We start from the raw sequence: 12,581 nt of genomic DNA, 5'->3' as shown, positions 1-12,581 counted from the left end.
TTTTTTTTTTTTTTTTCATTATTTTTCTGTTGCTAGAACCAAGGTGCTACAGAGAGAAGATCTATCCTGACATTGCTGCTGCACTGTATTCTTTCCAGAGTAATTGCAAATGGGTAAGGAACTCATAGTCTTCTGATCTGACTGAAATCACTGGGAGTGGGATCCAAGTAGGGAGAGATGTGTTTGTATATGTACATAGTTGTATATGTAATATATATTTTATATATGTATCTAAGTAAATTATATATGTACTTATACATATTTCTATGCAAGTATATATATATTAATTATATTAATATTATACTATATATAGTATATATATTTTATATATATATATTAGCATAGTAGTCTCCACCTAGCAGTTCAGAAAAAATGCAAAAAGAAAAATCTAAGACTGGCCAAAAAGGAGACAGCCTTACTAGACAACTTTTCCAAACCTAAGCTCATGCAAACTTTATCTGTTTGTTAATGCAAGTATCTGAGCACCATCAGAGCCTACTTCACAACATGGCAAAATATCCAAAGGGCCCCATTTCTTTTTTGAATGATAATAAAAGCTGCTGAACTTTTTCCATGGGATAACATGTCTCTCTATACGTATGTATGCATATATATAGTCTGTAGAGTTTAATTCAAAGGGGTGGAGCCATATGAAATTTAGATTTAAGTGATTAACTCTTGAACTCATCTTTGAAAGTGTCATCCTCTAAAGAAAATTGTACTTACCATTTTTATAATCTTTGGCATGTTTGCTTTTCCTAAGTAACTACTGTTGTCCTGTTTTAAAATCTGAACTGTAAAAATATTTATATAATTAGACAGAACAAGTCATAAATAAGAGGTAGTACAAATGTAAAGAGATAATTTCATTTAGCTTGATTTTTTTAATTGAGAGAAACAAGAGAAAATGAAACAAAAATCAATGTCCCTGCGTGACAGCTTACAAAGCAGCAGACAATTTATCTCCTACCCCTTCATTCTCTTAATGTATTGTGTTTCAGGGGCCTGAGAGAGTTCTGTTTTGCATTACCTTTTGGCAATTATCTTAAGACAACAAGCAACTCCACCAGCATCATGCTTTGTACTCTTCTTTAGCATATGAGCCAGACTACTAGTGCTCCCACTTAAATAAAAAAAAACAATAAAACACCAATCAACCAACCAACCCCCCATGCCCGAACTCAAAAGAAAAGCATCAGGTCACTGTGCAGGATCTGAATAATTACACCGTTTTCCCCGACTGAGAAAGCAAACCATTGGTTTACTGTCTAAAGAAGATAAAATGTGCAGGGTTTCCTAAGCTTAGAACTCTATGTATGCCATGACTTTCTTGGGTACATTTGTATAGTTGAAGCCACGGGAGAGTTCTGTTGACTTCACTAATCACTGGATAAAAGCCTCCTGAAAGCTTTTCTTCTGTGCTTTTTAAAAACTGAAATCCTAGGTTTAAAAGAATTTGACTGTAGCGCAGCTTTAGCAGGCACATCTCCAGAAAGAGCTCGACTATTCACTGCCTGTGTTTCTCTTAGAACATGGAAAAATCAAGGTCAGTGCAACTTAGCTTGCAAGAAAGAGGGTTGTAGTGACTCAGGTTATGCATGACTGCTTACTGAGCTGTGATAACTTGATTAGGAGTCCAAGTCCCAAGCTTTTGCCATGGAATTCGCCTTTTCACAGGGCTCACTCCCAAATAAAATAATTTGCAGAAAGAATTAAAAAAAAACAGGGTTGGGTCAATACTTAACAGCTGGAATATTTGCATTAACAAACCTGCTTCATAGTTTGGGTCTATATAGTTCAGGTTTTTAGACTGTATCTGAACTCTCATTTTTGGATTCAAGCTGAAAGTAAAAGACTGCAGGCACTTCCCAAGAATGCTTTACTCAGATTTGCTCTTCCTGCTGTGTGAGGTGATGGGAGCTCTAATAGTTTATATGGTGATTTCTGTATGGAAAAGCACATAGTCAAAGGGAAGAAAGCAAATTTCAAAGAGTTGGTTTTGGTGTGGGGTTGTTTTTTTTTTTTTTTTCATTTTACTCTGAAGATGAAAATTGTCCCATATGGCTGAACTACTCACATCTTCCCCCACTAGAAAGCAGATCCTTGTGGAGTGAAAACTGGCTTCAAAACCTGAAGTATGAAATTCATTTTTTTATACATATTTCAGATCTCAAGTTTTTCTTATCTTTGTAGCAGAAATAGTAAGTTGACTGAATTTTTCATCAGAAAGTAAAGCTTTAGCAACTCAAAGTCATCCATTGCAAATGACAACTTTCTGAAAAAAAAGCTTCACTAGATTCGGCAATTCTTATACACAGTTATTACTACTACTAGCCAGTTTTAATCATTTGCTTCTCATCAATGTCTGTATTTTTATTTCTAAAGCCCAGTATAAACATATGAAAGAATGAAGTGTGAAATCTGATGTGAAAAGCAAAATGTAAATAATGCTCAAAAAAATATACAGATTCAGGAATTATTTTCTTCCCCATAACTCCCAACCACTCAACTGTAGAGTCCACAATGACTCGGGTCATCCAGATGAAGGACTGCACAGTCTTGTACTGGGACATACAGAAACCCGGGGAATTGTACAATGAAACTTGTACAGCTGTAGAGATTCAGATTTACCCAGAGCAAAACCTACATTATTTTGGTTTAATTCCAAAGGTTTATTTTGCAGTCACTGTGCACGGACATAGCTGATCACACACATGTAACCCACTTGCAGTGCTCGTACAAACACCATCTTGCAGAACCTCATCCCAACGTGACATTCGGGAAAAGAGGCTGTGGCACCACGCAACACTCGCTGACAAACACATGGGCTGTAGACAATTTGATACATTCAACAGGAAAACCAAAATGATAAATTGCCAATATCTTCCATTTTGTCTTCTCATTGCTGAAGAAGCTATAGCAGCATAACAACGGAAAAAAACGTTACAGAACAACTTGAAGAACAACACGAAACTCTCGTTAGGGTCAAAGATGAGGAAGTTAATGCAGTACTGGCACATCTGAAGTTTCCCCAGAAACTTCCACAGCCCATGGCAGAGGAGGCCGCAGCCACCTTCCCTGGCCAGTGAGCAAAGCACCTGCACACATACATGTCTGGAGACTGGAATTGCTTTTAACTGGTACCATGGGCTGCAGCAAACCGCTGGTGAGACGTGCCAGCACTGTCCCACAGCGTGCTCGTCTGTACCAGCGCGCTCTGCAGCCGCACAGAAAGTGCCTCTCTGGAGTGTGCCTAGATCTGGCAGGGCAAGAGATGGGCAAACGGGGTTGCAGAATAGAAAAACACAACCCCCTGTTGTAATGCTGTACAAGCCTCTGAGCTGTGACCAGAAATTCTATCGAGCCATCTCTTTCCCAACACATCCAGAGCTGGGCTCCAAATGCAACCGTAAGATGATTTTATCTTGTTGCCTTATGAGGCCAACATGGTATTTTATTGAAGTTATCCAATGGCAACAATTATCAATAAGTAATGCCTGTAATGCACATCAGTGAACAGCATGAAGTGCTAAATTCTCCTAATTCTAGTAACGGTAATAATAATAATGGTTTCCAATCTTGCCACCTTGACCCAAATCAGACCACATCATACCGAGTTAGTAGCCTTAACTAAAAGCAAGGTAATTCTCAATTTGAATGAGAGGATATGAATTTGCCAATCTTGCCTTGCAGGTGGAAGAGGAAGAATTTCTTCCTGAAATTGTCTGGAGAGGTGGCATTCAAAATCATTTTTTACATAGCTATTCACTTAGCAAGCCTCATGTAACACATGGAATAGGCAACTAAAGCCACTGAAAGATGACATGTTCATTTCCTATATATATAATTTTACAAGTGATTATTAGAAAACATTTTTTTTCAGTTTTCTCCATTGTATTTGACTAGCATCTATCTATGATTATCAGCTGGTATAATCCTGAATCACTCTGTTTCTTAACAGTAGCACCAGTATCATAAATCTGATTTTTTCATTCTTAAATTCCCTTGCTTATATATATTTTGATTTTCTTACTTGCTGCTGTACCTCTATCTCAGTAAAAGAGAGTAAGTTCTGGCATAAAGGCTCAGATTAATTTTTCCTCTATTACTCAGTAGTGAAATTGCCCTATTAGGTCAGTTTACAGTGTGTGCAGTAAATATGCCACATATAAATAAATCACAGTATAAAACCATATACATAATTTAGAAGTAATAGCTGCACATTTGGATGTCTGGTTTTAATTTACAGTGTAGAACAAAAAAATAAACAGCTTATCACTTGGGGAAATCTGAAAAAAACAAATATTGGAAAATAATTCTCCATTGTGTATGTGTATATATATGAATATAAATAGTTATATTTCAGTATTTGTAATATATCTATTCATATATGTATATATGTGTGTGTGTATATATATATCAATAGATATACTTTTTTTTTCCAAAATGCTCCAAACATATGAACTTCTGGATTAGTAAATATAACTTGTGGAAGCAGCTGGCTCTACCTACATGCTGCACTTCCTTCTTGTGCCTTACTCCTAACTGAGAGCAGCTCTAAGACTTACTGATTTTTCATATAAAACAGCTAACTATTTAATTCAAAAGTGCTTATTACCCCCCTCAGCATCCAGGTACCTAGAATGATCAAGAAAAACTATTATCAAAATTACAAACTGGAAAGACGTTCATAAAAAAAAAAATCCCATGTGGAAGGGAATGGATCACCTAACCACCAAGAGCCTGCTGAGTCTATTACAAAATTAAGCAGACTCTGAGGAAAGTTTTACAAAGCATTAAATAACTTAGAAACCTGTTACTGTGAACTAGGCCTGGAGCTTCAGAATCTAATGCCCAAATGAAATTAGTGTTGAATAAGAAATAGGCACCCAAACTCCTTTGGAGAGATCTGAGCGTTAAGAAATTACATTTATTGGGTCTCGGGGAAATTTTGGCTCCTGAGACTTGTTTTAAAAGGAACTTGAAAAGAAAAAAAAAAAACAAGCAAAAAACCTCAGCCCTTGGCATACCTGGTGTTTGATTTTTTCTTTTAATGCTACACCCTACAACGTACCATCAGAGTTCTCTCACTTCACCATGAGGTTTAGTTTTCTTTTCATATTAAAGCTTCTATAGATGTTCTTAAAAAAGAAAATTTTTAAAAAAAAATATATATATATATCCACAGAGATGCTATGCCAGCAACCTCAAGAGGCTAGGGGCAATTCTAATACTAGTTGATGTGGATTTGCAAGACAGACAAGGAAATCCATCAGGACCCAGGGCTCCCTGTTTGTGGGAAGGTGGGAGGTGTTCAGACAAAGCAACTGAAAGTCAAAATAGCTGGAAAAGGTATGGGAGGCCAGGGGAGTGCCATGAGTCTTCTTTCAAATCCTACGACTCTCGTGTGCAACTTAAATGACATATTGGGAAACGTGGGGAAATGTGAGCCGGTAGCACTTCAGGTTCACTTGTATCGATTCTTAGCAGACTCCTGCTGGGATTTCTTCCCTTTTCCCTGCCTCCTCCTCCTCCTCCTCCTCCGCGACTGCACGCACACCCCTCCGTGAGCACACAGGGGTGCTCATCCAGCCACTGCTCACAATCCCGGCTCCCCACCGCCACTTTACTTCTCTGAGTCTGCATATCCCACACCACTCACGGCAGCGCCGACTTCACAGGTGCCCAAGAAAACTCCGGCTCTTATTTATTTAATCAGCTGCTGCTACTCTCGTCTCTCATTTCCTCAACCATCACCCTAGCTGCTACCATATTCACCCATACTCACTTAAAACATATTCAAGGGGGAAGCAGTTCATGCTGTCACATAAAAAATACAAGTTGTGCACTGACATAAACGTACTGGATGGAAAGAGCATGTTTTCCCCCATCCCCTGAAACAGCATCGTGGGTTTACACAATCTCTTTTTTGGTTTCCCCATTGTTCACCGAAGATGTAAAGTCTGATTCTTGTTCTGCACTCGATTTCCTCTCTCCTGGGTAGTGGTTCATTTCTTGCATTTCTAAAGATACTTTATTCCTTTTGGCAAATGCCTGGCTGATCTCATGAAATGTCTTATTTTTTGTTTCAGGCAGGACGAAAAATAGGTAGGTAGCTCCCGCAAAGCAGATGGCAGCGAACACTAGGAAGCAGTACGTCTGTAAACCACCCTGCAAATAGAAAACAAAGGAGATTGTCATTAGGAAAGGGACAAAATTCAGAAGAAAAGCAACACCAGGAATGGTTTGAAAGAAAAAAAGGGGTGGTATGGAGCAATTTTTAATGAAGAACAGTAAGCGCTGGCGTTCCTGGCAAGTCATAGCGCTTAGAAGTCCATAAAAATGCACGAATCGTTAGCTCTTCCAACACTGCCCGTGGCCCATCGGTGGAGAAGCAGGTTCCTGGCCGCGGCGCGCAGATCTGCAACCTGGGTGACGCCGGGAGACGCCAGCGGGAGCCCGGGCGCCGCGGGCGCGAGGGGAGCAGGCGGCAGCAGGGCTCCCGCGGCGCTGCCCCGGCGCTCCTGGGGACGAGGCAGATGTTTCTCCTCCGGCTTGTTCTGCAGCCAGCCTCGCAACTTCTGGGCACAAAAGATGAGGCACGCTTTAGCAATACCGTGCACCTGTACACAGCACACGGGAAACCTGCCATAGCCAGGGGCGTCGGCACCACAGCGGTTACAAGCTTTGAGATTTGCAAAATAAACACGGTAAAAACTGCAAATGGCAACCATTTCTATCATTTCTAAGGTTACTGGAGCTTACAGCAGGAAAAAAAATTCATAAAGTGCACTTCTTTCATGCTAGAAACTAGTGTAACAACTGAAAATGAAGTACAGACCATATTTGAATGTTTTGGATTTTACTTCACTGCAAAAATGGAAGGGTATAGACACAAAGAAGTTAATTTATAAACTGATTATAATGGCTTCAACCAACTAGTAGGAGTTACACCTTCACTGAAACGTAAGTATTTGTTGCCTGGTGATTATAAGGTTATTTAATAGCTTTAAGTTACGTTCCAGCAGTATAGTTTTGAAAAACATTTGATAATTACAATATTGTCAGCTGCATTTTGTTGAACTAGGAAGAGGTTTGGTATCATGGCTCCAGGGAAGCCACTGCCAGCCTTTGAGGAAACCTCCCTTCCTCCTCTACTGATTTATCTCACTCTGCGTACCAAAACCAAATGTCCAATGAAACCGTATTTTTGACTTGCTTTTATTAACAAGGCTGACTTAAACCAAAACGGGTATCTCCAGCTCCAAAAATAAGGCAACCTTTCCATGGTGCCTTGTGTGAGGTCATGAAGAGCGAATACAAGGAGAGCTGGATCCCTCACACATCACCCAGGTGTTGCAAGAGGTTACCCCAGGGAAAATCACTCAGATGGAGGAAGCAGATGTGGCTTCCTATATATACATGTTTACAATTGCCATTAAAGGTATGTATCTGAAACAATTAAGATAGAGCTAGGCAATGATGTCACCTTGACATTCCACATTTTTCTAAAATACTCCCATCATCGTTAATTACACCAGCCCTACATTGCAGGCTGGTTAAGCTCCCTGCTTCGGGGGCTCAGGGTCTGCACAATTCCTAGGACTATTTTTACGTTTCACTTTCTCAGTATACATCATATACGGCATGAAAGAAGAACGTGAATTGGTGTGTGGAACAAGAAAGAAAAAAAGGAGAAACCATTCTCTGCAGCTGCTTTTTAATGCCATGGCTGATTGTTAGCCTGCCTAGTCACAATGTTTTCTGTGGATAATTCATTACCTAGTTCAGCCCTTCAACTCCCGTCTGTAATAGGAAAAGCTGGAAAATGTGTGCTCTGATATTGACTATGGACTCTTGAGATCATCAATGCTTTTTTTGTTAACTCCTAGAAGCACGAACTCCTGTGCAACCTGTCAATCACAAGCCAGAGAGCATGGGCGATGAGGAGGGCGAAATAGTTCAGCATGGGAACAGATACGACTTTCAAGCTTATACAGAGGCAGAAGCAAATACATTTAGTAGACAGGAAAAAATAATTTCACAGTGCCTCATAAATCATCCTGTCATGTTAAGAATTCAAATTCTGCATCTGGATATTCTGCTTTTGAAATTGTTGTTCAGTCAAATGGTAGAGCTCCAATCTGGAATCGTGTTTTCCACCTTTTAAAATCTTCATTGAACTAAACCTCCATGATGAAAAAGAAGCATTAATGCTTACTATGAATAAGCCTGGCAATCAGATGCCACACGTTACCTGCATCTCTTGGTGGTGCAGCAACGGCTTTGTCACACCCTTCTTATTTCTGTTTATTTCTTTGCTGTCCATGATCTAAATGAGTGTTTATTTTCTTTGATTCATGTTTCCTTAAACCTTTTCTAAATGAACTGAACACTCTCATAAGTGCATATTTTATTTGCAGTTATTTTACATAATGTATTTACGTTTATTATTAATAAACCTGGTCTCCTTAATTTTTACAGATCCCTTTAGAAGTAGCTCCCAAGGACCTCCAAATCAAGTTCCACAGAGAATAATCTAAAAACTAAATTTTGTTACAAATCCTACAAAGGGCATTGTGGGGAGAGACCAAGACTTTGCACTCCCTGTGTTCAGCAAGCACAACGCAGCCCTAATTCCTGGACAGGAACACTGCAGGGTGGTCACAAAATGCCCTTTTCTCACTAGCTCACTAGTCTTCAGTCATGGTATTTCCTTGAAGCTAGTTATTATTTTACACACACAGGAAAGACAAACACTCATATTCATAAGCCTTTTGTAATTAATTCAGAGTTCAACTTGTATCAGCCAAACCTGCATTATATTATATCCATGAAGCCTGTATCTCTCATTTACTCTTTGACGTCTGCAGTCACCAAATCCGTAGTCTCTTTGTTGTTTTACTCCTTCCAACTTGTAATAGACAAGACATCTATAAAGATCGTGCAGCTGCCACTCCAGAACTAAAACCCCAGAGTTTTGCTTATCTTGAGCAGGGGTGGGAGTAAAAAACTGAGGAATAACTTCAGTTAAAGCCTTGTGGCAAAGCACAGATGCTCTACAACACTGTGTATTTGGCCCAACTGACATGGTCTCAAGATCCTTTACTGACACGTGCATTCTCAATGATATAAGAATAATGACAACATATGATAAAATTTGAAAATGTATTCTTCTATACTTTTTTTGTAAATATTTTTCTATACTTACTAACTACATGGGAGAGAAGCCTCAGTGTTCAAAAACTGAATACTTGTATCCACCTGAAGAGTAGTTTGTCTCATAACAAAAAATATCATATCCGAACAGCTGAAGGGAAGGGTTAAAAGAGAAAAGGAAGGGTGGGGAAAGAAGCAAAAGCAAGCCAATTCTGAATGGAAATTCTAACTAAATAGAGAATGAATTCAAAGAGAGCATGCGGTTTCTGTTGCTTCTCAGCTCTCCCACGTAAGGATGGGTTACTTCCTTACACTCAGCTCCTAGCAGCAGCAGCATCAATTCTGGCCGTGCAGGAGGCACCAAGCCAGCCCCGTCCATACCCCCCTGCCACATCCACTCAGGGAAGTCTCTTCCGACTGCCCGCACATACTGCTCAGGTCCAGAACAAGCCACTACCTTCACAAAGGTGCTTCTCCTCCTCCAACATCAGACAGGCTTGCCAGAGCTAGGAACACATTTCTTTAGCAATACTTGAAGCCAGGTTTTTACATACAAGGTTAGAAAACAGAAGGTTAGAAGGAAGACAGAAAAAAGCGCTGCAATAGTCCGTGCTTTGTAGACATTTTCCCCTGCATGAACATCCAAGGTTCAAAGCTGCCTGAGGTTTCAGGTAGTTTCCTAACTAACAATGGCTCTATCTCTTGAAAAGCCCATAGATATTTGTTCAGAGTCAAGGTCAGATACACAGGTGAAGGTCCTTGAAAGGCCAGGCTCTCTGTGGGTTACTGAAGGTCACCTGCCCTCCCAGGTGCACAGAGGAGGGAAAGAGGACAGCAGACACACTGATACAATCTCCCCAGGAAAGCACCTTGTATACCTACAGCCTGTTCCTAGTTAGTCACCAGGCTAATAAAACCTCTCCAAAGCAGGATTTATGTCGGATTTTTCAAGGCTGGTGAGGGCTACTGCTATATGGGATATTTAAAAGTTAAGCATAAACTTTTAAACGCATCACCTTCTATTTTCATACCAGCTTTGTAAGGAGGCTATTTAAAACAAACATTTCTGAAAATGTCCTGACAGCTGAATTTTGAATTACTAATTTTTATGTTCGCTTTTCTGCAGCTGATGAAGGCTCTGTATTTGTCAAAAAAAGGAAAACCAGGAAACAATTCAACTAAGACACGCATGCAATTACTGCAAAAAAGAATCAAAGTCAAAGAAGTCAGGCAATTCCCCCAAATCAGGTCTCAGGTGTGACAAGTAATCAAACCTGACCTTGAGGATGAAATGTAGCTGCATAAGCAAGCTGTATGAATACGTAAGTGCGGCCCAGCCATATTTTCTTAAGCAAAGAGGTTAACAAACATATTCCCAGCTTGTGTAGGGCTGCTATACACATCAGGCAGAATGTACAGGCATTCCCCTCACCTCCCTTTAAATAAAATGGTAAAAAATACTTAATTTTTACCATTATGAACAGATTTAAACTGCCCAGAACGAATAAGCAAAAGAGATAATTTTTTCACGCTAAAAGTAAACCGAAACAAATAAAACCCCTGGCATTGAAACAGTTTTTCATTTAAAAAAAATAAAAAAATTATCAATTTGCCACTTCTAAAGTCTGCTAGCTGAGAACAGTCTTCCTGCTAATAGCTTACATGCTGTGAACTTCGTAGTCTGGAAAAATATAAAAGCAGTTGAGTAGAACATCAATGCGTGCTATTTAATGATGGTTACTTACTGCCTTAACCCAATCTGTAACAAAGGTTAAATTCTGAGCAGGACTGTGATACTGAGAACAGGAAAACAGATATTCTAGGGCAGACACAGCAAAATAAATGAAGAAATAAAAAAATTCTGAATCAGATTTAGCAATATTAACAAATTTATATTTTTAAAATAACTTTTGGCTCTTCCCAGCAAATGCCAAAATGTGATTCTAAATTCTCAACATCAATGTCATATGCTCCTTGCTACTGGCAATGGGGTGCTTGCATTTGGAAGTTGCCATGAAGATTAGAGTCATGAGATGGGGGTCAAACTGGATCTTAAACTGATGAGGTCAAATGATAATGGTGAGATATCTTACTAAAATGATCAGCAGCAAAACAGTTATTCATCTAGACATCTGACTTTACTTACTTTGCTTCAAATTAATATAACCCTCTGAACCAAATCGATGAGAGTTTGTGTGCTTTACCCCTTGACCTTCTTCAGTTTCAGACATAATTTAAGGTTCTGCTGAAAATGCAGGACAATGAAGAAGGCCAGAGCACTAAAATATAATGTACAAAACATATTTCCTAAGTAAAAAACAGCGACATTTTCAGACATGAACTGCAATTTCAACCCAAACCCTCACACATTAACTACCTCCCCATAAAAAAGTTAACAGAACCATGTATTTTATATTTGAATTTTATACTTCAAATTAAGAGCATTTTTTCTCATATCTAACTTTCCGATAACCTACATTGCATTTTCTCATCTTTGAGGGGAACTTCAGCCATTTCCCTTAATACAGGTGGACTGTAGTTACTTCAAACATCATATGTATTTGCAAAAGCTTAGAATAGCTTGGCTGAGAGCATCTATGTATAGGCTTCTGTGAACACCTTTGTTAGTGAAATTCTTGTACTGTATAATAGAAAAAGTCAAGCGGTATTATTACACAGTAAGAGAATAATAAGAAAAACCAAAAGGCAATCTTGCTGGGTAAATGAATCTTGATACATGAGAAGGAAAATCTCAAGTGTGAAAATTAGGAAGAAACAGAGCAGAAGTGCAGGAGAGCCTCCAGTAACAAGTATAATGACTCAGAAGTATTACTTACAGGCAGAAATTCATTTCTGAAAGGGTGAAAATAAACACATATAGGTCTTTGCATTGTACTAGTAAGAAATCTGAACTAAGGCTACAAGCTTTGTAGCACCTGTATCTCATATGATAATGAGATCCAGATAGATCACAGATCCAAGCAGGTTATTTTTCAAGACACTTTAACTGCTCTAAAAAGAAAAGAAAATCAAAGTTTACCCTATTTCTAGCTAGTGATAATTTGTACTTTACTTCTTTCAGATGCCTTCTACCCTGCTGTAAGTAAAAAGTTCATATGAAGACACAGGAAAATTCGAAGAGTACCATGTCTGAATTCCTCACTTACAAATGCACTCAGTATTTGGGGGAGATGATGTCCACCCAGCTATTTGTTCTCCTTTCCTGTCATCTCAGCACCTGCCTCTGCCTCTCACCATCAGCATCTGCCAACCAAAGCACCAACCCTGACCTCCTATGCCAGGGCACAACAATTAGACTTCCACGCACCAACTCAGAAACTGGACACAATCTTACTACAATGGGCTGCAACGAGCTACACATCTACAGCTTTGTCCTCATTTTATTGCCCTTATGCAGCAAG

At 39.2% G+C, this 12,581-nt stretch overlaps 1 protein-coding gene across 4 annotated transcripts in view; it reads right to left on the bottom strand.

Annotated features, from left to right (window-relative positions):
- Nucleotides 1-4,376: 4,376 nt before the first annotated feature.
- The window catches only part of SLC2A9 (solute carrier family 2 member 9), a 132,202-nt gene continuing 123,997 nt past the window's right edge, over nucleotides 4,377-12,581 (bottom strand). For all 4 annotated transcript variants that reach the window (XM_032984517.2, XM_032984516.2, XM_032984515.2 and 1 more), the window contains one exon: nucleotides 4,377-6,171. In XM_032984517.2, the coding sequence (XP_032840408.1) occupies nucleotides 5,914-6,171 (258 nt within the window). In that variant the 3' untranslated portion in view covers nucleotides 4,377-5,913. The remainder of the gene's footprint in view (nucleotides 6,172-12,581) is intronic.

This window comes from Tyto alba, unplaced genomic scaffold, assembly GCF_018691265.1.
Source record: "Tyto alba isolate M040663 unplaced genomic scaffold, T.alba_DEE_v4.0 Super-Scaffold_6, whole genome shotgun sequence".
NCBI classification, from domain to species: domain Eukaryota; kingdom Metazoa; phylum Chordata; class Aves; order Strigiformes; family Tytonidae; genus Tyto; species Tyto alba.
This window is presented reverse-complemented; position numbering and strand designations above follow the sequence as displayed.